A 27,678-nucleotide genomic window follows, 5' to 3' on the forward strand; every position below is an offset into this window, starting at 1 on the left:
TTGGATAGTCCAGCCATAGAGAAAGACGGCGCAGCGGAGGCCGCAACGCGGTGTGGCCTGGTTTAGGCAGTGTAAGCGTTCCGCTGAGGTGACGACGCATGTTTCGCACTTGGTTGGTCTATCGCTTCCGAATAGCCTGTGACGCCTCGTCGCCAACGGAGTGCAGCTTCCACATACGTCAGCAGCGCTTACACGCTGCCTGGTGCTTCGCTTGCGACGGCACTAATAAGGAAACTGCTGCGCTAAACTGCGCTGAAAGGCAACGACGTCGACAGTCGAACCTGGCTTTGATGCGGCGAGAGACGACGTCGTCGTGAAGCAGGACGCCTTCGCGCATACGATGCGCACACTGCGGACTCTGCCGCTCGCATTCCTCAAGCTGAACGCGTCGCAGGTCAGCTGGCAGCCCAAGAAACAACGGAGCGGGACCAAAGTGCTTGGACCTTCGTTGAAGGGACTCGGCAGCAGGATGCCGCGCGCTAAGCAGGCGAACATCGCGGCAGCAGAGCCGCCAATCGTGCGGCTTTTGCTGCAGCGGAGAGTGAGCAGCGGACTTCTCAGTTTTTATTTGATTCAGTCTCAAGACCGAGTAATAGCCCACCACTAGAGATTGACTATTACAATGCGAGGGTTAGAAGAAAGTTTAAAGATTCATTTTCGTTCGTTAAGACGTAATGCGACATCTGCTATGCAGTGTTTCACAACAACCGTCCATGCACCCGTTATGCGAAAATGCTGCATCCATGTCAAAATATGAAAGGACAGATAAAGGTAGCACACTCAGCTAAAGCAACAGGCCAAGCACCAATGAAACGATAAATGATGTGACCGCGCTTTTCTTAGGGTTACACGAGGCTGCCAAGTCTGGTTCAGAAATCAAGAAGTCCTAATTTCTTCTAACAGCGTGAAACACAAACCTGGATACAATAAAATTAAAGAATGAAGAACGGCCAAGACTTCCAGTTGGTTCACTAAAACAAACAATTTTGTACGATTAACTATTTAATGGTTTTCTAATGGGTGTTGCCGTATCTCGCGTTTGTGTCGGGCTACTTGTGGTGGTCAACATATTGCAAGAGGGTGCTGTAGAAATTTATACACGTGGTCTCTGTGCAGCTCTTGCGCAACCGCAAATGGCTTTTTCGTTGGGCATCTGCCATGGCTTTAGGATGCAGACTAATTCTGGCACGGCGTATTTCCACATAAACTAGGTACTAGCGCGGTCCCAGCCACCTATTGTGTCATAATATCATTTCAATGCTTGGAAAGCGCTATTTATCTGTAACATAAGGCCGTACGCAGCTAGTCGTTGCTTTGGAACGAACTGTTCATAGAAAATTCCGGCTCAGGGATCTGCGCGGCCACCCTCTTCTTATAATTTGATTACACCCACACTGTTCGGCCTTTTTTTTTTTTTTTTGTGGTGCGTGCAACTGCACAGGACGTTTCAATCTCAAAACAATCCATATGCTGGGCCTGAATACGCCTGTATTCATTGAGATACTCGATGGGCATCTGGAGCCAGCGTGTTTTAGACCCCACATGTTTAGGCGGGCAATCAATCGCGGGGCTACAGCTACAGTATTCACTGGTGCATAAGACGCGTTCGCGCTGTTAGTATAAATAGGTCTGAACAACTATAACATAGATGTACCCTCAACATAGTGCCCCAGATCCTTAGCCTACCGAAAATTGGTAATTGTACTGCTGAATATAGACGCCCAACTGCCTCTATCCAAAGGAGAGGAGTGCATTTCGTGTTGCTTCCACTCATGATGCTAATTCCGATGTACGCATGAGGTTAAGGTGATCAATGTGAACTGCTTCTTGATCACGTACAAAGAAGCTTCAACAATAGCACTGCAAAAACATCTTCCTTATCGGCCCCTTCCGATCACCTAGCTGGAGAGCGGATGTTGCATCGCCGTTCCCAACGGCCTTATCGTAGTGAATGCTATCAATGTCGTCCCCAATATGCCAGATCAAACAAATGAACAGCAGAGGTTTCAGCCCAGTTGGTGATCTTGATCCGGAGTGCCTTCATGTGAAGGCTATGACTTGATTGTGCGCCTTCAGCTGCGGAGTCGGCCTCCTGGGAGAAATGTGGTGCCTTGTGCGCTGCGCATCTGGCGCAAAGACGTTCTGTTCAGATTTCTAACAGTACATGTTAGTGACTCTATGGGCGTTTCGAAGGAATAAAGCCAGCATTTGAGTAACCTTATCTGAATGCTCATTGACCATTCCTAGTGCTATACGGGGAACATTTGGCACGAGATATGTATGTTCTAGAATGACACTATAACAGAATAATAAGTCCTATCTTATTTGGAGGCAAGAGACTGTACTTGCGTGCAGTGAAGTACAATTTTCACAACAATGTGTCACATCGGTCGATTGAAAATTTTTGCGCCCTTGGGCCTCTATGGCTCGAGGCAGCCGCTCTCAAGTACGGTGCAGTAAAACGTCTTACCCTTTCCAATAAACAAATATTTCTACTATAGTAAAATAGTGGTTGCATTTGACACTCATTGAAACTTCATCTAACAAATGAAATGTGTTTGTTTTTTGTGAGATGATGCTGACGAAAAACTTTATTTAGCCCTCTTTAAAGGGAATGTGAGAGAAATTTCACTAAAGGGTAGGTAGTGTAAGCTGCAATTAAATGTAAAAGGATTTTCCAAGAATTCTGTTCGTCGATTCTGTTTCCTTTTAGGGAGAAGAATTGTTTGCCTTGTGGCGACGAGCGACCGCGTAGACCGTTAAAGTATCGGGCTCTCGCTGCAGAGGAAAAACCGACGCTCGATCTCTTAGCGTAGCATTCATTTACTAATCTTCTTCGGAACGCTAGCCCGTGGCGGAGCATGCCAGCCGCTCGTGCCTCGTGTGGACGCCAGCGTCTACTTAACTCTCATGCGAGCCGATGACGCTGCCGCTGCACCCTCATTCCAGACGCTTTGTCGGAAGCTGGTGCATTCAATCGCGCCACACCTGAAACATCTGTAAAGCAGCGAATGCATCAACGATACCGCAATCGAACCTTTGATTTCAAGCACAGCAGCTTTACTTGCGGGGCAAGAAACGCATGCATAAATAATCCTGTCTTGCCAAAGCCACGCTGAGACGTCTGGCGCGTGATTCACATGCCTGTTTCGGTCTTAATTTTCTCGTGACAGCTCGCGCTTTGACGCAGCTTGTTCTACTGCACCCGCTTTCGCTATCAGCCCACATTCGCCAGTGTTTTCCTCGTAGCATTTACCGCTCCGCAGAAACGTTAGGACGCTGTACCATATTCATAATTGGCCAAGTTTGAAAATGTGTAATAATTTCTTTGGCGGAATGGAAATTCCATCGCTAGTTTAACATACACGCCATGACATAGCAACAGGTAAGCATGGTTGTATATGATGTAGCGTCTCATGAGGTAATCATCCGTCTATCTCTTACTCTCGTCTAGAACTTTTGTAGAACCCAACAATCGGCACGTCGTCAGCCCGCGCCGAACGGAACGGAGAAGGAATCGTGTAACGCTTTTTGCAAGCCCTAACGAGGATGCGTAGCCAACTATCGCGAAAGTGCTTCGCATAACATCGACTCCCACTTTGTGTGGGATCTGCTTCTTGCTTAATGCGTCAGCATTGTCGGGTTACTTCACTCGAAAATGTGTCCGCCGGGTCGTCCGTGCGCCTATCTCGAGCGCGTGACACAATGCGCTCCTTATTTATGCGTGGGACCCTATGGAGTTACATTTGAGTATGCCGTATGACTACTGAGATTTATAAATGCTTTTATATATCGCAAGCCACCCTGAAGAGATATTAAGAGCAATTGGGGCGACAACAGACTAGTTGCAATACATACAATGGCAATAATACTACTAAATAAGACTCCTAAGGAGTCATTAAGGGCACAGAAGCCTAATGGAGACTAATTGCACTGAAATTGTTTAAGCGGAATGACAATTATTTCTTGGTATTACGAATACCGAAACCCATTGCAGTATAGCTTAGGGAAAATATTAAGCCTCATAAAGAGTAATAAAGGTTGAAATTATTACCCTTTTTTATCATTGTTTAGGTTACCTAAAGTTTTTTATGCCTCGTTTCGATTGATTTCCACCCAGTTGATTTCGAGTTATCAGGATTGCTTACGGGTAATATAACATGCTTGAACTTAATTACTTTAATTAATAAATATCTAGCATCATTTTGCTTTAACACTTAGATTATTTAGATTATTTGCATGCAAAAAAATAGAAACCGAGAAAAGGTCGTCATAATAGGACCAGACGTGTTCGGATACGGCAAAGATGTACGTATGGAAGATGAGCAACTAGGAAGAATGCTTATGCGCTATCTGACAAATCGCCCTATAGGGTGTTTCTGCAGTAACTGTTTTCTATCTATTCGTCACTGTCAGTGCATAATCGCGACTTTATATGCGGTACGTCTTGAATGCTCGAACATTTCAACGATTACAGAAGGATAGGGCATGGCATCGTTTTTTGTCTTTTTGATTTTGGTTTTTACCTCGTGTCCTTTTAAGCAGTTATGTAGAGCCTTCTTCAACAGCAAGCACCATAACTAATCGGAAAACTCAAAGGTGGTGCATCAGTTGTGCATATTCGGTAAAAACGCGTTTTATGTTTAGAATACGGAAAAGGCGCAGTAATAATGCTCTTGCACGACGTTTGTTGAGTAAAGTAAGTGATTAGTGGTCAAACTCCACCTTCAAATTTCACAATTTTAATTTTTGTCGATTGTCGTTAATGGTGACTTTCATCTATTGGTGAGTGACTTGATCTTGCGTTCGCTTGTATTCTCGATGTGTCTAACAAAAAGTAAGGCAGCGAGCTTTGTTAACAGTATTGAAGCGATACAAATCACGTCTTTATACGTGCGTATAACCCGTCGGATATTTCCCTGTGCCATCATGTTATCTGTTATGCAGGTGATATATTAGAAAGCTTATATTTGCACAATCTTAACTCGGTAAAACAAAGACCCCAGAGAGAGAGAGAGATCAGTGACTCTTGATATCATTTAATAAATCACTGGCAACAGCAATTATGAGCACCCTATCGTACAGCACGTGACAATTGTAGAATTTCGCCACAATTCGTGAAGAAGCACTGATATATCATCACATATATTTTACATATCATCACATCATATAATCACATCATCATATTAATATATCATCACATCATATGTTTTTGTGATATAAATCGCAAAAATATATCCTGAAAGCCCTTCCGCAAGTCCACAAGCCTGTCATGCCATCTTGAGTAGCGTACGCTTTGTGTTGAACACTGAAGCAATAAATGTGACATCTACTATTTGTGCATCTCATGCATTTAAAAGCGCTACACATGTGACATGGGCTCAGTTGCCGCGCTCTGCGCGAAGTGCTCTTTACTGAGTGCCATTCTTTGACAATCCCTGTCGGCGAATACGTGGCACTAAATCGCCGCATGTGCTACGCGAGCAAAATCGGACATTGTATGCACGAGAACAGCACTGCTTAAAACATTCGGCATTTGCAGTACCCGTGAAAACAGTGTCTGCTGCTTTGCACAATGCGGCGGTAAAGTAAGGGTTACATTGCTTGGAGCGAGAACTCAAGATTGTATGTCTTACAACTACAATATAGTATCTCTACCTCACGCTGGGCTATGTGTTAAGAAAAGAATGGTCATCGAATGAACGAGCACCATACCTCCATTTTAACAGCGAAGCTGTTTAGGGCCCGCAATTCTAGTGGAGCGTGGTTGTCAGCGCGAGTCTGTCACGCCAGGCGAAGGTTCCACGTTTGGCCGAGAGATGGCGCCACTGCCACACTAAGCATCCGCGAAGAGGTGCGCTGCTTTAAGCGAAGCTTAGCGCCCACCAGGTGGCGGAAGAGAAGAAGGGGAAAGTAAAGAGGTATACGAGAGCGTAAAGGGGTATAAGCGAGAAAACCTAAGAGAACGCGTTCCCATTGGACGGCGTTTCGCGCGCCTGGTGCACGCGCCCCCGTTTAAATCCAGCCCACACCCACTCCGGAAATAACGGACGCTGAACGGCCAGAACGTCAGCGCGTTCATCTGTCAACGCCAGCGGCGTCGAAGAGTGAATATTCCCTCGCTTCGCGCTAAGGGAACAGCAGCGAAACACCAGCGGAGACAAGCGAACCCCAAGAATGAGAAGCCGCGAAGGCGGTACGCCAGCGCAGAGCGGAGCTGTGGTTCTCCTGTGTTTCACTAAGAAATATGAACCGCCGATTCTAGCTTGAAGCGACGATATAGATGATAAATGAAAAGATCAGAGTAACAAACATTATCAATAAATTGACAGGATAATTAATTAATTAAATAATTACTCAATAAGAGAATAGAATGTCCCAACAAAAGAGATGATCACACCAAAAGAATATACAATCCCAAGATCAGAAGAGAAAAAGAACACAGATAATCAGAAGAAAAGAACCGATACACAAAGCAAAATGAGAAGTCAAACACAGGAGAACCCCACATACGCTGTTTCCTGACATTTGACAAGCGTACGTGTACCTGGCATTAATTTTTTTTCACGCCGTATCTTTAGGTTCCCCCAAAATGTGCTCTTTCCTGCATGAGGGCAGGCCACACACATTAAAATAGAAGATTACGATTACTTTGTTCACCGTGGGTTCTCTTTCAGTTTGCATAGTTTGATATCAGGGCAAATAAATCTCACAAAGGTATGCGGTAGTGTTTTGGCAGGCAAGGGGCAACGAGAATCAGTCGCGCTGCTGGACTAGTTTTTGGGCACCTTATATAAATAAGATACAGGTTTCATATTTGTCAGAGTGTAGTGAAGGAAAGTAAAACAAATGGTACATATATGGATGAATGTACAGCAATGCAACGAGGTTTTCCGTATTGATATTTGCTGGATAGACTCTAGGTTTAAAGACCTCCATGTTCCTCAATGACATAAGCAAAAGATGTTGATCATCCCGTCCCACCAACTGGGAAACCAGAGTTACGCAGGCTCTGTTCTCTTTACTATCATAGCCCCCCCCCCCCCCCCATACCAACAAATGTATTACAACGAGTTCCATCACAACAGAATCCGAAATCTCTTCACGAAAATAGCGAAATCCCTTCACAGGAAACACGCCTACATCTACTTCCGTATTATGGCGAAGTTAGTATTGCCTCACTCGTGCCGTCGTTGGTGTTGCCATGCGAAACAAACTCAAGCTGCAAGAAAATAAAAAGTGCTTGTCGGGCTGCGAAACCACCACGCTAGCCGAATCAGCCATTGTCGGTTCCGCACAGGCGCCCTTTAAATCAGGGATTTATGTGCCCAAAGAAGTAGACGCAGCGCAAGGCACTAGCCAATCACAGGCGTCCCACTCTCCATAAAAGGAAAAGGGTGCGATCGCATGCTCGCTAACCAAGCACGCATCGTACCGCGCGACTTTAGGCCAGGCAGTAAGATCAGGAGGCCGCGTTTGGTTTGTTCTGCTGAAGAGAAGGCTGTGTTGAAGGAACGGCAGCGGGAGGTGGCCGCGCGTCCGCCCGAAGAACACGCGGCGTTTGATGAACACCATCCGGACCTCGTTCGAGAATGGTCTCGTCGTCGACGTGCCAGCCTCGCCGTGACGCAGCGCGAAGCGGAGGCGTTATGACAACGAAGAGCGGCGCATACCGAGCTTCGCTTGCACCCCTCTTCACAATAATGGAAGCGCAGATATTTTTTTTTATTTCCAGAATGCTATATAAATGTTTAGTTCCAACAGAACAGCGACATTGCCTCGAGACCCACTGCTCGAAAGGCTGCACAGGGTGCTGAAAGCTCATTTGTATATTTCTTTAACGTTGCAAATTAAACCGTAATTGCACCAGAAAATGCATTTACCTCGAGAAAACTGTAGGCCCGAAATTGATTACTTTCTATCCTCTCCCTATGCTGCAAATACTCCCAGTGTGTACTGCCTTTTAGCTTTCTTATGCTGCTTGTGAAAACAACACTGGTTGTTAAAACAACGGCTTCTTACCATAAACATTTTTTGTATCGCTGCTACGAGAAGGCAAGCACCTTCAGTGGTTTGCAGTAACCCTAACAAGCTATGTTAGGGTTAACGAACTACAGGGGATAGATAATGGAAAACACAAAGAAATAGGACTGCAGAGAATAGAATACAAGAAGGGTTAATAAATGCCTTATAATTAATTCGCATGCTACATTATGAGGGCCCACAAAAGACGCAGCCGAAAGACAAAATGTAAACAGTGTGGTCGTACAAACCACCACTCCGTTCGCCGGTGACATATCATTGTCTATTCCATGTGGGTAACGGCTAGTAGGTTGTTCGTGGTAAAGCCGCTGATAACCGCGCCCTGAGTGTTTTACGCACTGTAGGGTTCCTCTGGTCCAATGTTGCCGGTTGTTCTTCAACAATCAAGCCGATCAAGGCACTCCACGCAGTGATGTTTAGTTTTTAAGCATGTGCGGCCGCACTAGTTCCCTGCTCGAGCAGAATCGTACCGGTTCCTCTTCAAAAGACGGGAATGCTCGAAATGGCGCGGGATATACTAGGCACAACACCAGAGCCCCGCACATCTCTACGATGTCCTGGTGACAACGTGTTCACGCTCCAGCTCTGCGGGTGAAATATGTTACTTTTGCAGTGAACTTCTTCAGGACACGCAACTGAAAACTAAGCACGAAGCAAGATATCTGAAAACGGAGAACAAGGCTACCCGTCATCCCACTGAATTCTTGCATCACGTGCATAGGCAAGAGCACGGTACTCGAAATATTTTATTTGGGTTTAAAATTTTTGGTGTGAAATGCTGTCCTGCAGTGGTTTGTTATCGCCGTAGTTGATTTATTATTCTCGCTTTGCATCCCCCTTTGGTGGCAAGTGATGCAGCAGAATACGAGGCTTTAATTATCATCATTTCACGATTGTTACGGTCTTTAGGCTGGTGCAATAACGAACGGAAGCTGACATCCGCCATATTTGTCGGTCGAAAGCGGGCGTCATCGTTTTATTATTTTTTTCTGTAGTTCTCTTTCTATCACAGATATAGCCGTAAGAGTGGGAAGGTGAGTGGATTTCGTAACGGGTTCACTGCGTGTATTGCGAGAAGATTACGGTTTATCCGAACCGCTCAATGAGCATAGATACACCTCGCCGGAAACGTTGCGTGTACGCTATTGTTCTAGAGCGTATATATACGCGATACTTTCAATAGGGTGGTCATCGCTGTTCTAGAACGACCTGCACAAGATGAAGCTCTACATCTTCCTGGCTCTCATCGGCGCCGCGTTTGGTGAGTAGTAGCTGCAGAAGGTTGCAATTATTTTACTTCATTTGCTAACACCAAGGCCCTTTCTGGGCCCATGCATGACTGCATAAGAAAATCAGTACGTCAATAGTATGAGAAAATTAAATACCAGCAAAACTGCAAGCAGTTTTGAACGCCGGCCATTCATAACGATTTTGTTTTGTTCACACAACTACGATGCCTTGCAATTGCCTCTGAGACAACCTTGAACGAGGGTCCCGTACAAAAATGAGTGTTGATTAACCATTGATATATTGTTGGGGAATTGTTGAAACAACGGACTTCAACAAATTTTCAAGAGCAATTGAGTTCACTCAACCCTTGCACAACAATATTACCGTTGAGTGTTCTCAATAAACAATTTATTGGGTAATTTGTGTTGATTTTTCTAGTTGTTGTTTTGTTGTGTAGCAGTTGAGTCCAGTATACAATAATTAGGCCTCGCATATGAAGACTTTCCAAACATGTTTTGCGATGCGTTCCAACCTCATTCCTCTCACTTTGCGGCAGGTAGGTTCCTCTTTCGCCTCGCTTTCATTAATAGAAAATTGTGTGACCGATGGGGTGGAATCGAACGTCGGCCGTCGAGCCCGGTACTCTAACCAATAGGCCACGAGCGCGCGCATACTCCTCTCATTCGAAAGCCAGTAAGCTCTGAAATGCTTGGCGTGTGCGCCGCGTGCCACTTCCTGGTGCTGTCGCTACAGCTGGCGCTTTGAAGCGCCTATCTCCGGGACCGCCCCACTTTCGTAGCCATTTTCGCTACGTAAGAACTGCAACGTTAGACTAGATTCATGACCGCCCAAGTTCATAACGATTTATTTCTTCGCCGGTGTACAAATGCCATCGTCGTTTTAACATACACTAGATGACATAACCATTGGTACGATCCGAAATGAGCACGTTTCAGGGAGCAGAAGAATGCGAAATTCACTTGCCAACACGGTGACTACGCGCATGTGGTGTTCCCCAAAAGTAGACACGGCGGCAGCGCGGCCGGTGATAAGACAGGTGCCGACAGGCGACGACGCTACCTTCGAGCATCGGACGCACTGTGGGAACCGTAGGATGCAAGCGCGCACACGCTACAAACATACACGGGTAGGGTCTTCGAATTTCCTGCGACGTACCCTCTGTCCGTAAAGCAAATATAGTTTTTTGTCCAATGTCCGTGGTACTAGAGAATGAACGCGCTTTGAGATCGCATCGCGCAGCCGCTATAACCATTGACTTCAAAGAGCTTCAGATTCAGCAACAGCCGCAACAGTATCACAGCTAATCGCTGTATCTGCGGCTGCTCCCGTTTCTCGCCTTGAAAGAAGCACGCGATTTATTTGAGCCTCGCCGAACTGTCGTCCAGTCATGTTCCAAGCCTGCAGGTCTCGTATGTTCAGTTAACACCAAAGGGAAATGAAAGAAATACAGGTAACGGACTTTTATTGTACCTTACTTGTCACCTCGTCATCTGCAAAGACGCTACAAACTATTTTAGAAGCTTTATTTTTGTAAACTTAACAAAACTAGTAGTAATTTTTATTTCTAGGTGGCGCGACAAACGTTAAGGTAGCGTTCGGGTGTGTATGTGTGCATGCAAACGGGCGCAACCGAGCTTCGTTTTGAGCACACTTTTTCAACAGTACAGATGGTTACCGCTAGTTTCGTAGTCGCATTTTTTGGTCGTAGTATTTATTGTTTACGCTATAAATTAGGTAGTTCTTAAAAATTTATGAAGGTTAGTTGATGAAAAATTATTGCTAATTAATTAGTGGTTCTTAAGTGCCGTTATTTTGTGTTTGAAAGGTTTTTGTAACTGAATACGATAGTGAAGCCACGTGAATCTGTGAACGGCTTTCGGACTCAGTCAGGCCCCGCACACTCTCAAGTTCAACAAATGGCCACAGAGGGCGAAAAAATCGACCGCGCGCTGCTGCTAACAAAACCACCATAGTAATATCACTTCGGGATGCTTACGTTAGTTTGAACATTTTCCGCTGGAGGCGCCGTAATAAGAGCAATTTTTTTTCTGCAAATTTTCTCCTACAATTACCGAAGCACGTTTATTACATGAAAAAGAGGGCGAAATTATCATTGCTAATTTGATATTGTATTCTTTGTAAGTAAGTTCATTGTTTCTTTGTCATTATAAACGCAAATAGCGTTCAGCATCATCGATCTTTCACGTGACCTCTGGCCTGGATTTAAAATTTTTACCGGTATTTTCGAGTGCATGGCGGCACGGATTCATTCGTTCGTGCGCTCAGGTTGGTTGCTTCGTTTTCGCTAAAACTAGTTTATTGCGCTTCGATGTCACGCGTTATTTAACCTGGGGTGAAGTGACGTGTTTGCAAGCGGACATGTAAGCCCGAAAGTTGGGTATCGGTCGTGAGCCATTCGGAACACGTCTGCACCGAAACGGGAGCTGGATTCTGGTGCGGCTGACAACGGCAATAACGGTGAGTCGTTTAACACCGCTGCTTGAATCGTTATATAATATTCGTCTCATTAACTTACAGGCGGAGACAAGTTAACGAACTAGATCCTGCACAGCATATGGCAGTCGGGATCCTCCGTTGCTGTTTCTAAATAAACCGTTACTTGCGAGGCTGTCGTTATACACACACAATCGGGAAAGAAAGAGCGATATCGGAACGCGCGCCTCATTTTTCATCTTATTGTAGCCGTGGCCATAGGTGACTGGGTAGCCTTAACAATATACATATAAAACTTATTTTCGAGTCCGCCGGCAATTTTTTTCGTCCACAAAATCGAATAATCCTTTGGTAAAATGATGTGAAAGTACAGAATTTAATGTATTAAACAGTTGCAAGCGTGATAATTCACTCATATTTCGTACTTGTTGGTTCCAAATGTTCTTGCTGTTCAGTTTGGTCTACCGTAGGGCATTTATTTTTGCAGTAGTGCAGCAGTGCATCACGTTCGTGCAGAAAAATAATGCATCAGTTCTAATAGCTTCATGACTTTCATGTATTTGCTTGTGGAACCAGCAGTGTGATCTCTTCCAGTGTATAAATGAACGCACAAATGTTCTCATTTGTGATATTAATAATACTTAAACTGTTTACATGCATTGTATAGTTAGGCAGGCATAAATTTATGGACAATAGCAATATTTATTTAACGTGCTGTTTAAGCGCCCTAGAAGAGACAGGGTATATTTGCATGTGTTCTGTAGTCGCAAACCATTACAATATATATGTCACACCTTTTTGCATTTCATATTGCAAAATTGTGCTTTTTTCAATTTCTGATTCAGTCAAAATTTCTGTTCCAGACATGCAGTAATGAGGATGGCACCAGCATAAAGCAACACACTCCACACTCTAAACAGAAGCTGCTACCTACTACAACAAGGCCATTGTGTGGACATTGGCTGCTACTACAAGGTAAACAACATGTGGTTCAGAAATAAGTATGCCTGATATATGCTGCATTGTCTTGCTAGTCTTGAAATACAAGTCATTTGTTTGCAGCAGAAATGAATGTTTGCTCATGTTTATGGTTCAGTTTAATTGGTTCGAACATAAAAGAAAACACACATGAGTTTGGCTAATCTGTGCTGTATCTCATGTGTCACCGTTCTGCCCCAACAGAGTCCATGCCAAGCATACCTTGGTCATCACAGGAGCTCCTATCCACACCAACAGAAAGGGGCTGGAGCTGAATTTGCAAGGCTTTTACACCACGAACAAAGAAGCGCATGCAGAAGAATTTACATGAGATATCAAGTCTGCAGAGCACTGTGTCAAGACTGAAAAGAGCTTCAGCCACCATTCCACCAGCGCGGACAAATTGGCTGAGTCATCCAGGTAACTCAAAAAGGACTTTATGGAAATTCTTCGTCTTCAGATGCGCCTGCAACTTCTGATCAAGCACGGATGATGCTGGCCAAAAGAGTTCCATTAGTTTGCCCTTAATCAGCTTCCTGGCCATGTCAATTCCATTTGTGCCAAGTGTAATTTTTTTTCTATAAATGCAAGCTTTTTCATTGCCCATTCTCGTTAGAGATCATTCATCCTCATCCAAACATAAAGGTCAACCGATTCTTCGCTGATACTTAATACCAGTCACTGTCTAGTAGCATAACATATCTGTAGCAGTACCTTTTAGTGCATGTTGTCATGCACAATTCCTCTCCTGAAATAGCTGATGCAACATCGACATGTTTCTTGCATTAACCTACGCACTGTTTGCTATGCACCATTTTACTTTTCTTCATGTTTTTGGCCTTCAATGCTTGCAGAGCAGGGTGGCTTCTCTCTTGAATGCAAGCTTTCTCATTTTCCATATTCCTAGTCTTGTTGATGGTTGCTCTTCTTCCTCGATAGCCTGGGTCTTTGCGCAAGCTGCACTGAATGATGGATTGCAGAATCTAGTTTTGCTGCCCCACTTGGTTGTGGTCGCCGTGTTACATTTCTCGGATGTGGGGGCCTGCTCAGTTACATTGGTAAGCAGTCTCTCGAGGTAAGCATTTGCTCCTGCAGTCCGCACAGCGACATAGACTCCCAGTGTACACACACCATAACTGGTGCTCCCCGTTCATTTTTTCCTGCTGCAGCCATGGGCAAATTGTGCTTGTGGCCTACCTTGGCCATGATTTGCTCAAAACTGAGACCAGCATATGTGCTTACATGGTTCAAAGTGTATGAAGTTGATAGCCGTACTGGGGGAAATGCCTGCAAAAATGGCTGCCAAAGGTGATGCCCACGAAAGCGACTTGTCCATATTGAGACAAAGTGGGACGCCAAATGTGAGGCACACATTAGTGGCCCTCGACAGAAAAGAAACATGCAGGTTGGAAAGGAGTTAACGCTAAAATGCCGGATAGTCCATTTCGCTGTGTTGGTTGTGGCAGCAGATGCCTGCATCACCTGATTTCTTCGCAATGGAAGTTGCTCATCTTCAACGGCTACTGTCGTTTCAAACAGGTGCGACGCTCTGTCCAATCTGTTTGTACTGCTGTTTGTCGCTCGTTACCAGACCACCACATGTGACGAAGGCAAGCATTATGCCTGTAAGTAGGCGGCTGAATGAATCCTAAGAGACCCGTGTATGTGAATGCTCACTGTTGCCATATGGTTTGTAGCCAATGTATAATGTATTCTCTGAACACTATGTTGTGAATGATTGCCGTTTATTTTTGCTGTTATCTCACTTGGTTACGGTCGCCGTATTATGCTTATTGGATGTGGGGGCCTGGTCAGTTGCATTGGAAAACAGTCTCTCGAGGTAAGCATTTGCTCCTGCAGTCCGCACAGCGACATAGACTCCCAATTTACACACCATGATTCGTGCTCCCCGTTCAGCCTTTCCTGCTGCAGCCATGTGCAAATTGTGCCTGTGGCCTTTCTCAGTCGCAATTAAGCACGAACGGAGGCAAGCATACGTGCTTACATGGTCCAACGTGTTTGAAGTTCATAGCCACATGGTGGAAAGGCCCGCATAAATGGCTGCCGAAGGTGATGCCCACGAAAGCGACTTGTCCATATTGAGACAAAGTGGGACGCCAAATGTGAGCCACACATTAGTGGCCCTCGACAGAAAAGAAACATGCAGGTTGGAAAGGAGTTAACGCTAAAATGCCGGATAGTCCATTTCGCTGTGTTGGTTGTGGCAGCAGATGCCTGCATCACCCGATTTCTTCGCAATGGAAGTTGCTCATCTTCAACGGCAACTGTTGGTTCAAACAGGTGCGACGCTCTGTCCAATCTGTTTGTACTGCTGTTTGTCGCTCGTTACCAGACCACCACATGCGACGAAGGCAAGCATTATGCCTGTAAGTAGGCGGCTGAATGTATCCTAAGAGACCCGTGTATGTGAATGCTCACTGTTGCCATATGGTTTGTAGCCAATGTATAACGTATTCTCTGAACACTATGTGGTGAATGATTGCCGTTTATTTTTGCTGTTATCTCACTTGGTTACGGTCGCCGTGTTATGCTTATCGGATGTGGCGGCCTGGTCAGTTGCACTGGAAAGCAGTTTCTCGAAGTAAGCATTTGCTCCTGCAATCTGCACAGCGACATATTTAGACTCCCAATTTACACACCGTGATTCGTGCTCCCCGTTCACGTTCAGCCTTTCCTGCTGCAGCCATGGGCAAATTGTGCCTGTTGCCTTTCTCGGCCGCGATTAAGCACGAACGGAGAGCGGCATACGTGCTTACATGGTCCGACGTGTGTGAAGTTGGGTGCAAAGGCCCGCAAAAGTGGCTGATGGAGGTGATGCCCACGAAAGCGACTTGTCCATATTGAGACAATGTGGGACACCAAGTGCGAGCCACACATTAGCGGCCTCCGAAAGAAAAGTAACGTGCAGGTTGGAAAGGAGTTAAGGCTAAAATGCCGGGTAGTCCATGTCGCTGTGTTGGCTGCGGCAGCAGATGCCTGGTTCACCCGATTGTTTCGCAGTGCAAGTTGCTCATCTTTGACGGCGACTGCCGCTGCAAACAGGCGGGACACTGACCAATCTGCATGAGCCGCTGGTTGTCGCTCGTTACTAGACCGCCATGTGTGACGACGACGGTGAGCCGTTTACGAGCTCGCGTCAAAGATTCCAGTGTATCTCGACATACAAATTTTATTTGTGCTATTGCACGAGAATGTACATACACTGCTTGTCTTCTGCCAATAAAGTCGCACGTTCTGTTCACTCACTTGTGGCTTGTTTGTATGGGCGTCAGTAGAGGCTCTTTGGTCTCCTGGCAATTAGAACGCACCGGCTACGCGGCAGCCGAGGCGAGTACGGCGCGTACGAGCGGATACAAGCGAGCGTACACGACCGGCAAAAAGCGGCCATATTGAATAATGCTCTAAAAAAAAAAAATATGCGCATTTCCGCTTCCTGTTTTAGCAGCGTCATCTGGCGTCCACCTAGGTAAGTTCCATGCGCTGCCGCTGCTTATTTTCGAACCACTGCGGAAGGTACAGTTTCCCTTCTCTAAAGTTGTTCTTTATTCTATGACTCAGTTATTCGGTTGCAGTTGTGCGGTGGTTCACGCCGCGTGCTTCTTGATGAAAGTATTTTCTTTTCGGACATCATGACGCACATTTCAGTGAAATGCTTTAACGATGATAAGTGGGACGTTTATCCGGTGAAGTGGTTGGCTCACCCAACAACTAGTCTTCTACTGATGTGCGAGCCTGACGGTTTTGATCAGTTGCGCGGCAGAGGCCATGATGCCTGTTCGAGAGAAGGCACCCCGAAACAGTCGCAGCCGCACTTCTGAACATAGGTAAGTAATCTCGTTTTCTTGGGAACGTAGCCTTCTTTTCTATTTTGACATTGACGAGCGTGACATGTTAAGCACACCGTTCACTTTCTTGAAGCAAACCGCATGCCCCGGAGCAAATGCGCGCGATACTAACTCTCGCTGCCACCGTCACTTCGTTTGAAACAATGGTAGGGGAAGAGGCAGCGGCGCCCCATGTGCGTAAAATTGCATTGTTTCATTTGTTCCTGTCTAATAACGTTTCCTTCATTTGTATGAGAGAACACAATTGGAACATAAGGATCGGCTTCTCTGCGCAGTGATAATTTTGTACAGTGGCCACGTCATTTTTCATGGGGGCTCACGTATGCCGTCTAAGCGCTTGTTATCGCGTTCCGATACGCGAGAGGCGTGCTGCCTTTCAAGGTATTTAGGCAGGCACTACGAGTTTAGGAGAACCGCGACAAATAATCGTGCAGCAGGTGTGCAGCTGTGCTACGCTTGTACCACACTCGTACCGGAAGGCAGTGTTGCACTTCACGCTTACGCATTTCGTAACTATGGCGGCCTCCGTGGCAATTTGGGGCTCGAGGTCGTGGATAGGATCCCTGCAGCGGCCGCATTCCAAAGGAGCAGAATGCAAAAACGCTCGTGCATTGTGCATTGTATGCACGTAAAAATTTCGAGGAAGTCAAAATTAATACGGAGTCCCGAACTACGACGTGCCTCATAATCAGATCGTTGGTTTGGCACGTGGAACATCAGAATTATTTTTTTTCCGTAGTGGCTCATCGTATACCATACGGTTAGTGTGATCACCTTTTGTGCCGTAGCGGTTAAGCGCGCCTCAATTTAGGTTGCGGCTAATGATGCGGCCGGCGCACCGCGAAATATATTTCGCCTCTCTGGGATTTGCGGAGAACGGTCAACCGATTAGTCACAGCTTCCGCGCGGTGACTACACGGATACATAGCGCAAATGAACAGAGGTGTGGTGACGTGGTCAAAGAACACAGCCGCCGACGGGCTCACCTTATCGTCTATCACCGCCAAAACTACCGCAGTAAGCATCTTTATCTAGCGCGGCGGTTTGCCGTTGAAGGCGTACTGTACAGTTTTAATAAGCGATAACCGAAACATGCCACCGTTCTCTGCTGCCTCTTTGAGTTGGACCGATCCGAATATGCGTTGTTTCCAGAAGCGAAAGGAGCGCCAATCGGCGCGTTGTCGCCTCGAGCTAAGCGTCGCACTCGAGCACCGTTTGCGCGGTGAAGAATGACGCGTGCATGAAGCTAGCTCACTGCGCGGACGCTACCGCGCAACGCAAGGGCGTGTACGCGACGTTCTGCACACAAATCGCGCGGGATGATCGGAGCCACGCCGGAGCGGCTAGCTTCAAAGAAGCGGTACATGTTCTCACTCGTACAGGCACGCTCACGCTCGCATCGCTCTCGGCGTATGTTTAGGTCATTCCTTCTACTGGACTTCTACCCAAAGATTCGATATCTGTTTGGTATGGGCTATGCACTGTCGCGTGGTCTTTGGTTCTGGAGAGAGCCGGGAATATTTTCCCCACTGTGAAACATCGCTGTGCGTGTTTTAGCTAACATTTACCGTAGCAACCCATTCCTTCGTTTTCTCGACGGCACTCGTAAAGAGTCGCAAATTTTTACTTGCCAGTAAAATGTGTACTTCTATTTCGTGCGTAGTTACGTGCAGTGTGTGGCAGATTCTTAATCCGCGCAATCTCATTTTCTGTCCACATTCCTTTCTCACAGGTTACGTATGCAGTAAATTCCCAGATGCTAAAGTGTTCTACGCCAAAAGCACCTTGGCGTCGTGCAAGAGACACCCGTTGATATGTGGCTGATTCACCAGCAAGCTCGCATCTCTGTTGCCACTCTCCATCAAGTGGGATTTTCCACTATTTTTGTGTTGCTCTGTGGTGTACTAGCTGCCGCATGGACGCTGTGAAGGCTTACTTTCTATTTGCTCTGGCGTTTAGTAGTAAAGGATGGGCTACCTTTTGAGGGGAGGCATTTACTTTTGTTTGTAAGAATGTTTACCAGCCTAACCAAGTGATACGTGGGTACTGTAAACAGCAGCACGAACAGAGGCGGACGACGAAATAGGTAGGAGCACACACGAGCGCAAGCTCTACTAAATGTTTGCTTTTGATGACAAAGGTATTAAACACACTGGTCAACTTGGCAAAGGTAAAAATCCATGCGTGCGTGGCAGAAACAGCCACGTGCGACAAGAAAAAAATATGAAAAAGCCATGTAGAATAAACGTGCGTGAAAAACGAGAACTATCGGTCAAATCTATTGAAAAAGCGAAAGATTTGTCCGATAAGTGATACTACCCAACAGTAAATGCTCTTTTGAGAACAACTTTTTCCCACTAAGGGCAACAGATAACTTGGTTATGCAATTGTTTTGTTTGTGATCAATAAATATTGCTTCTGGAACTCCTCTGGTGTTGCGGTATAGAGCAGAAAGAACGATTGTTTCATCACAAAGACCAGAACACAAAAGGACTTATGGAAGCATTATTTATTGATCACGAAGAAATATTCATAAGCAAGATTTCTGTGACCCTTAGTGGGAAAGAGTTGCTACAGTACTTCTCGTTACTATCGCTTACAGGAGAAACCTTTCAGTTTTCATGTTTTTGTTAGTTTTTGACGCACATGTTTATTCTACAGGACGTATTTCGGTCCTTTTTTGTTGTGCCGGGCTGTGTATGCTGCGCATCCATGGCTTTTTCTTTGTGAAGTTGGCCAGTGTGTTTAAGATCTTCGTCTTCACGAATAAACTTCTACTTGAGTCAGCGCTCATGTGTGTTTCTACCTTAATTCATCCTTCTCGTCTCTGTTTGGGTGGTTGTGAAATATAAATGTACACTGAATTGGCGAAGTGTCCATAGAATTGATACATGAAGTTATTTGCGCTGTTTATTTCAGGAAGAACGCTATAGGGTCTTATCTTCTCTCTGTTTTTGACACTGAGTACATTTTTCTAGTTCAATTTGAAGGAGTCCCCTGAGGGAGCCAATAAGAGTGATGGTAACTTCCTTTGTGTGTAAGATTTATGAATTTCATGCATTCAAGGCATGACATTGCACATGCCTGATTGTAGGTTGCAAGCATTCGTAGTAAGATCTACTTTTCGGTTCTCATGACGCTTCTTTGTACTTCGCTGCATTCTCCAGGCACATGAACTTTTTTATGCTCTAAGTGCATGCGTTCTTTTTCTATATGTCGGAGCGAAAATTGTAAGCTTAAATATGCATATATATATCATTTTCCTTGTAATTTTTTTCAACATGGGTGCGCTGTAGCTCCCTCTGTCTTTCAGTTACTGCTTTGTCCCAATTTTTATGCAACGTTTATGTATTTTATGCAGCAAAATTCTGGTGCTATTTTAATAACATTTTATCTGCGAAATTGAGGTAATTGGTGTTTCGTATATGCATTTATTTGCGTTTTTCACTGTCTCAGCAATCGGGCTGTCGAGTCATTGGAACCTTTTCTCATACTGTATGACTATTTCTGGGGTGCTTGATACTGAAAGTGCAGGTGACCATTTATTTGGCTGTTTGGAATTCTGTTAGCCATGTGTTACTACCAATTTTCTGTGCTAAATAATTATTTTTTCTCTTATCGTTCAAGGTATTAGCCTTTCCTTATCTCTTTATTGACTGAGGTACCACTTAGTTGCTGGGTATAGGGAAAAAGGCCCCCAAAAGTGCTTTAATTAGCTTTGTGCAAGTCCAGAAAGATTACCTGAAAATGAGCTCACTAAATTGAGGAAATGCCACTAACGAACTCCTCTGTACCCCAAATTAACATAATCAAAAGGTGTACTGTTTGTTCTTGACTTGTGCCAGGGAGATAAGCTGCTTTCATTGCACAAAAGCTTTACAAGTTTATTTCTGAAGAAAGCAATCCTGGCTTGTCAGAAACACGATTCAGGTGGTCATCATGCCCGACAACTTTCTAAATGATGTCTCGTCAAATAATAGCTAAGTTGAGTGATGTTATTTTATAAAATAATTGGGGAACATGAAAATATATATATCTCGAAGACAAAGCTCAGGCAAGTCTATTTGGTACTTCATTAAATTTTAATCGCGGTGAAAGACGTGTGCTAAAGGTTGTATATATTTACGTGAAGTCATTTGTTTCAAGATGGTTATTTTGCCTTCTCAAAGTCAGCCGTAGCTCTTCCTGTGATGTGTTAGTGTGCGCAACATTTTAATGTAACATATTCAGATGTCTTTTGTGTATTCACATGCAAGCAGCTCCAAGTGTTCATGTGTTCAAAGTTGGTTGTTACAAGGGTATGCTTAAGCCCTGCCTTTTGAGTCGCTTTGCCTTCTAGTCATAAACTTAAGTCGAAAGTGAAGAGCACAATGATCGTTTTGATTGGATTCATATGTATAGGTTTTTTCAGATGTATTTACACTGCTAGAGTGCTGTAGGTACTAGCCTGTGTCTCCAGGTTCGATGTAGTGGTGCCTTATGTACTGTAATAATGTTTCACGTGCACGCATCTTTAGTGTAAATAAAGGTACTTCAAGTTGATCAGTCTCTCCTTTGATTTTGTTTGTGTTTAAGAAAGTTATGAGCAGGCACCGGGGCATGCAAGTGTGAACAGCGAAGCAATTTCAATATATGAATAAAAATACACTAGCCCAACGAAACGTCAATCATATTTCAATGGCGGCTTCTGAAATCTCAATGGCATCTCAACTGTGCCACGATATGCTTTTCAATGCTGTGGCAATAATAACTCAACAACAGGTCAACAGAACTACCACAACGTTCGTTCAACGCAGAATCAATGGTAACTCAACAACCATTCAACAAAACGAACACAACAGGCCGTCTAAGCACAATGGACTTTCAATGGTAACTTAACAATTATTCAACATTGAGGTACCCAAGGGTGTTTCAATTCGATTTCAGTGGCCAATATTCAAGAGTGCTCAACACTCAGCCCAACAATTCTCCAACATACTCTCAATAATTCCTCAATAAAAAACTCAACATTGACCAACAATATTTCAATGCCTTCTCAATAATTTTTTTTGTACGGGGTTATAGCTACTCCTAATTTAAATCATTGGCTAGTAGTATGTGACGTTGAATTAAAATAAACGTTTTCCGTCAGAATGACCCACGTGAAATTCTTGTTCTGTCTACGGAAATCTGCATATGGGATATGATTCTATATGTATTACCGCATCGATGCCGAGTTATCCCGCTATTTGTCATCAATCTCGTTCGAAAAGTGAAGCCTTCAAAATTATCATAGAGCAAGTGTTGTTCAAGGTCGAGTGGTATTACGTTACGTTGCAAAGTTGCATTTAGGAGCACCCCTGTTTTTTTTTTATTTTTTTTTCTGCAATAAGAGTTTAGCCTAATAATGTTTTATGAAGCAAGGAGTTGGCTGACCAGAATGTAAACATTAAAACAAGAGATACGTAAGATCACTAAGAAATTTAGTAACCCTATGATTTCTTATATGCACAACGAAATTTACGTGAAAGTAATCTACTAAAAATTCTACTAATCAGAAATATTGGAAAAGATTTTCACTGTCACATACGGCACATATATTTCGAGGGCGATGCCCTAAAGTACGAGTCAAGTCTAATGGAAATACTATAAGAGGAAGATCACCTTCTCACAATTGTTCTAAATCTCCCATACATTATGTCTGTCCGACAGCGGCGAGGAACTTCGACAAGGAATGCCGCCAGAAACCGGACAGCGGATTCTGCAGAGCACAGCAGCTGATGTGGTGGTTCAACGTTGAGAGCGGAAGGTGCGAGCAGTTCTACTACGGTGGCTGCGGCGGTAACGAGAACAAGTACGAAACCAAGGAGCAGTGCCAGGAAAACTGTTCGGCTGAAAAACGTGAGTATATCTAGAGCACATACGTTGCGAGTAGTGGGTATTATCAAACCCAAATTAAAAAAATTGCTTTCGGGCTTGGATAAACCGCATATATATATATATATATATATATATATCTGTGTGTGTGCTTGTGGGCATCCACGCCATGTCTCATGTGAATTTACTCTAGGTACATACGAAACCATGTTTAGACAACAATCATGGTAACGACATAACAATACAGAAGGAGTGCCCCGCGTTGTAATGCCCCAGTTTATGTCACCTTCATTTATTTACGATAAGTTCCCGTACGGAAGAGAGCAATTGCCATCAGTAGAATCTGAAAAGCAGAAGCTGCGCATGATACGTGCGATGCTCAAGTGATGGAAGACGCATGACGAAGACTGTTAACTCTCCCTCCCAGAAAACGTATAGCCTTGGCAAATAATCTTGGCTGGCGCATAGCAAGGTTGTAGCAGTTTCTGCACAGCATGTAGTATACAGAACGCACCATGTGCACGGCTGCCACAACAGAAGGAAATTGTCCAGGAAAGCCTGCTATGCTACATCAAGGCATCATGGTTACCAAACATCACGCAATTTATATGTAATCTGCATGAAGAATCAAGAGGCGCATTAGAAAATAGGAATCACGTTCAGCCAAATGTGTCGTTCACTTAACTGACCTGCATTCTTGTTACTGTTGTTCCTTGATATATAGGTAAGCTAATTAAACGACAAACTTGGCTTCACGTGCTTCCTATTTCCCACTGCGCCTCTTGAGTCTAAAATAATAGCAATACAGTAATGTAACCGGCAACTATACAATATAGCAACATGGAAAGATTGTTAAAAAACAAAGGTTAGATTCGTTGGGGTAGGTTAACTACGGTTAACGAATTCCAGTCACTTATCGTGCTTGGAAAAAAGGAAAATTTGTACACATTGGTCCGTACAAAAGCGGTGATAACAAATATTTGCGATAGAATCGTTTATTGATGACATTGGGGAAAGGTACGGTGAAGTCTAGAGTCTGAGTTTATGGTTAGGAATTAATGAAAATATAAACGAGAATTTCGCGCTTCCACCTGAAGTTGATCAATTGCATGGATTGCATGAAGAATGCGCATTAGTTCAATGATGAGCCACAATGTCTGTCCAGCTTATTAATAAAAATTACAACTGAAACAACGCCGTAGCTGTCAGATCAAACGTAACGATTGCACATTTGAAGCCCAGGAGCAGCGACGTCATATTAACGTGAGAGTTTTCCAAGATATGCTTACAGACCACAATAAAAGTGATCGATTACGTTATTTTTCATTTTCAGCGATCCTCAGACCATACCCACATGATGCGCCCTTATCGGGAATGACGCAGGACATCGTTTCTGGTAAGCCTTCATATGTGCTTCTGGAGCTGTGAAGGTATACCTCTGTTGTCAGGAGGAGATTAAGTCGGGCATCAAATTACAATCCACGAAAGAATCCGCAGTCGGCAGAGCGTCTCAATCCTTACAGCGTTGTAGTTCTCACCAAGTGTTATCAGTTGTTATCACAGTGGCACTGACATGGCTCACGTAAGGCAACACCACGAGGGGGTTTTGACACCCGCCTACAACAAACCAACCCAGAAGGTGGACACTTCTCTGCTGCTCCACACTGCAGCGCCACTTAGACGCAGGCTACGCGGCGCCACACACGATAAGTCAGTGAACATCTAAGCATCAACAAAGGTCGAATATGAAGATAGCCACATATATATGTAATGCTATGTAAATGCCTACTACTCAAATGAAACATCAGATAAGTGCGTCTGCCTTTAGACGGAGATAATATACACAAATCAACACACTTCTTATAGGTCTGTAATATATTTCAACCACTACATTAGAGAATGTATTTAAGTATTTCTTAAAGTAGGATAAAAGAATACATGTTCAAACGCAACACCTTATTTTTGCTCAAGATCCAAAATATCCCATACGGCATATCATGCGAGCGATATTACAGCGCAATTAGATCTTCATGAGCAGTGTGCTTGCGTATGCCTGAGTTGGCTAACACCCTGACATTTTGTAAATAAGATTAGGGACATATTCGTGGTGAGGTTTTTCTTTCGTTTTCATAGACTCATTCCATTAGGAAAAAGCATTGCGACACAAAGAAGACCAGATGTCTAGAGAAGAACAGATTGGTAGATATTGCAGATGTGACATACATATTTCGCTTGCATGGCCAGAATTGATTCCCGTACATCTGTAAAAAACATATATTTCGCGGCCTATTTTCGACGCTACGTGTTGTGCAGGCATAACCTCCACAAAGCCGGCAGGTTGCTTACGCAGCCAGTTCTCTTGCTGGTAGGCTCAAGAGTCGTAAAATGTATGTGGCTAAGTTCCTGTGTCCTCTGGAAATCTGTATACTTGCCCTGCGCCCTTCCATGAGAAGGTTCTAAATCAAAACCGACTCAAGCAGCTTTGATAGTTTGAAAGCTTTCTTTTTATTTTTTAACCAGCTCATATATTTTCCATGTCAGTGGAACTACCGTAGCGGTTGAAGTGAGCACGTATTGGCTGTCTTTGTGTACCTCGGATAGCAAAGCGCGGTAGTTTTCTACGACGAATATAACTAAACTGACAAGCTGGTTTTGGGCGGTATGACTCCATCATTGCAGTTATATTATTGAGTAATTCATCCATGGAAATATACTATAGGCCCTTTACTACAGAAGCGCACGAGTACATTTCTCTACAGAAGCAAGAGAAGCTGGCTCAATTCTCGGAAAATATATTGTAAATTCTCTCAAACGTGCACTGGATACAAAACGAAAAGAGAAAAGACTAGAAAAAAATAAATGAAAACAATAAATAAAACAAATACCGTGCTAAGGGCTTGACTCCAAACTAATCGGCTCTCTTGTGCATTTAGAAACCACGTCTGTGTTACGACTTTCTAAATGCTTTTGGACACGCTCGCACCAACTTTTTCTTATTATTGCGTTTCACTAAACGCATTGCGCTAGAAGTTTTAATATTAATCTCGGAAGGCATTAACTAGATCTGTTAATCATTACGCAGAGGTGCATCTTGTACTGGAGAAGGCCTTGTCGAGTGATGGTAATCGGTGGCTGATTTCAATATTGTTTTTTTCCTGCAGCGTCCGTTGCATCCGTTTGTCACATGCCACCGCGTGCGGGACCTTGCCAAGCTGCCATCCCCCGTTTCTACTACGATGCCAGCGCTAAAACCTGCCGCCCCTTTGTGTACGGTGGCTGCCATGGCAACGGCAACAACTTTGAGTCTCACCGCGACTGCATGTTCTTCTGCGCATCTCCAGTGCCCCTGCAGCCCGAGCCGCGCACGGCATAAGCAAAGCGCTCGCTATGAGTCATTGCCGACAGAGGCTGCGCGCTGAGAAGACGCTGCTGGCTGAGAAGAATGCCCGAAATGCAGCAACTACGAAGCCACAAATAATGTACTCAGATGCCGAAGAAAACAATTATTCTGGGACTCTGCAAAATAACTTTTCTCTAAACCCAGGCAACTAGTGCGGGAGAAGTGCTTGTTAACTAACTCGCAGATGAGTCATGTTTCTTGCAGTGTTCTTGGAAAAATAAAACGCTTTTTTGTAAATCTGCCCAACATAATTCTTCGCCGGAAAAGTAATCAGCAAGTAGTAGCATAATCTACTACTAGGCTTGCAAGAAGAAGAGAGTAAACAGAGAGCGAAACGCTGACAGCTTGCAGCTGTTTTCTATTGTACTGTGAAGTAACGCCAGAGGATTCCTCAGGCTGACGAATTGTTAAGGGCCTGAATATCAATTCTTGGGCGACTTTCAGCGACCTTTACAAAGCTATCTAGAGGCTGCCGCGTCGTGCTTCATTTACTCCAATGTGGCTTTCATCTTCGTTAATTATCAGACACTCGATAAGGCGCTTACTATTATAAACATTACATCTGGGTGTTGGTTTGGCTTTAGGTATAATCAGTAGGTGCATCTATTCACCTTGACATCTGGGGCCCCATGAATGTGGCCTAGGATTATTGTTGGGTACATTACCGAACGCAGCTTTCTTGAACTCCCAGATGATCACGCCATCAAAAGTTACGTTCTGTCGAATGCGCGGGCCCGAAATTCCTTGCAGCCTTTTCATAAGTTATGGATTTTCGAAAAAACCGGCATCCTTCAGGCATCTTAATGTTTCTTACATATGCATGTGTTCATCATTGTTGCTAAGCTCTGACTTGCTACTACTATTAGCCTGGCCGCATTTGCTCTCCGAGAATTTTCGCTGCTGTTTACAATATGACTCGACATGGATGACACAGAACACGGCATCTGCCGGGCGTAAGTGTTGTCGATCTAGAAACTGACGACGGTAAATGACGAGGCTAACGAAGTCGGTATGTATTGCTAACCTGCTCCTTATAATTAGCTCTCTAAATTTTGCACAATGTCTTCTGCAAGAGGAGTGTTGCAGTTTCCCTGGTTCCACCACTTTAAGCCGCTATACTTTAAGCCCGCTTTGTGCGGAATCTGTTGAGCAATTGGTTAGAGCGGAAATCTTAAAATGTGATCGATTGCTTGCTGCTATGCGCAGGAAGATAATGCAGCTGTAAGGCTGCACTCTCGGCACTTATTTATTTATTTATTTATTTATTTATTTATTTATTTATAGATGTACCTATAGCGCCCTCTAGGGGCATTTTTGTAAAGAGGTTTACTATAAAAAAGAAATCATAATTGAAGAAATAATAAAATGCAGAAGTGCTGCAGAAGTGAACAATTTAACGGCATACGATAGATGGTAGAAAATACACTGGCTGGACAATTTCCCTTCACATCAAGAATCGCGGTGAAAGACGTGGCACTAAGTCAAGGCGTGCTGTTTTAAAAAAGAACGAATATAATAGAACGGTATATAATGCGTCAAAGATGGCAAATAAACATGTTGCGCAATCACAGATTCACAGAGTCCTAGATTCCGCCCCCATTCCATCCACTCCCCCCGATGTATAGCGCGCGACGGAAGGCGGCGTGTTTGGTCCTCAGATATCTCCCTTGCGCACACAAGACTGAGCAATCATCGTCGGCTCACGCAGTCCCCCCCACTCCCCACACGCTTTCAGTCGCACATACAGCATGCAGCGCGAGGTCACGATGTTATCGCCCTTGGACTTTATGCGGAACATGACGGCGACGGCGACGGCAGGAATGTGCCTAG

The 27,678-nt window shown here is 44.4% G+C and overlaps 1 protein-coding gene and 1 long non-coding RNA gene across 2 annotated transcripts in view; both read left to right on the top strand.

Moving 5' to 3' along the window:
• LOC126534331 (actinia tenebrosa protease inhibitors-like) overlaps positions 1 to 26,088 on the top strand; it is a 48,269-nt gene extending 22,181 nt beyond the window's left edge. Inside the window, exons 5-8 of the mRNA XM_050181611.3 lie at positions 9,247 to 9,304; positions 22,284 to 22,472; positions 23,782 to 23,844; positions 25,610 to 26,088. Of these exons, the coding sequence (XP_050037568.2) occupies positions 9,247 to 9,304; positions 22,284 to 22,472; positions 23,782 to 23,844; positions 25,610 to 25,821 (522 nt within the window). The 3' untranslated portion in view covers positions 25,822 to 26,088. The remainder of the gene's footprint in view (positions 1 to 9,246; positions 9,305 to 22,283; positions 22,473 to 23,781; positions 23,845 to 25,609) is intronic.
• On the top strand, positions 16,307 to 21,134 carry LOC140219421 (uncharacterized). Its single transcript, XR_011895706.1, has 2 exons — positions 16,307 to 16,571; positions 18,325 to 21,134. It is a non-coding gene; the product is annotated as an uncharacterized lncRNA (long non-coding RNA).
• Positions 26,089 to 27,678: the final 1,590 nt, after the last annotated feature.

Source organism: Dermacentor andersoni, chromosome 7 (assembly GCF_023375885.2).
Source record: "Dermacentor andersoni chromosome 7, qqDerAnde1_hic_scaffold, whole genome shotgun sequence".
NCBI lineage: Eukaryota > Metazoa > Arthropoda > Arachnida > Ixodida > Ixodidae > Dermacentor > Dermacentor andersoni.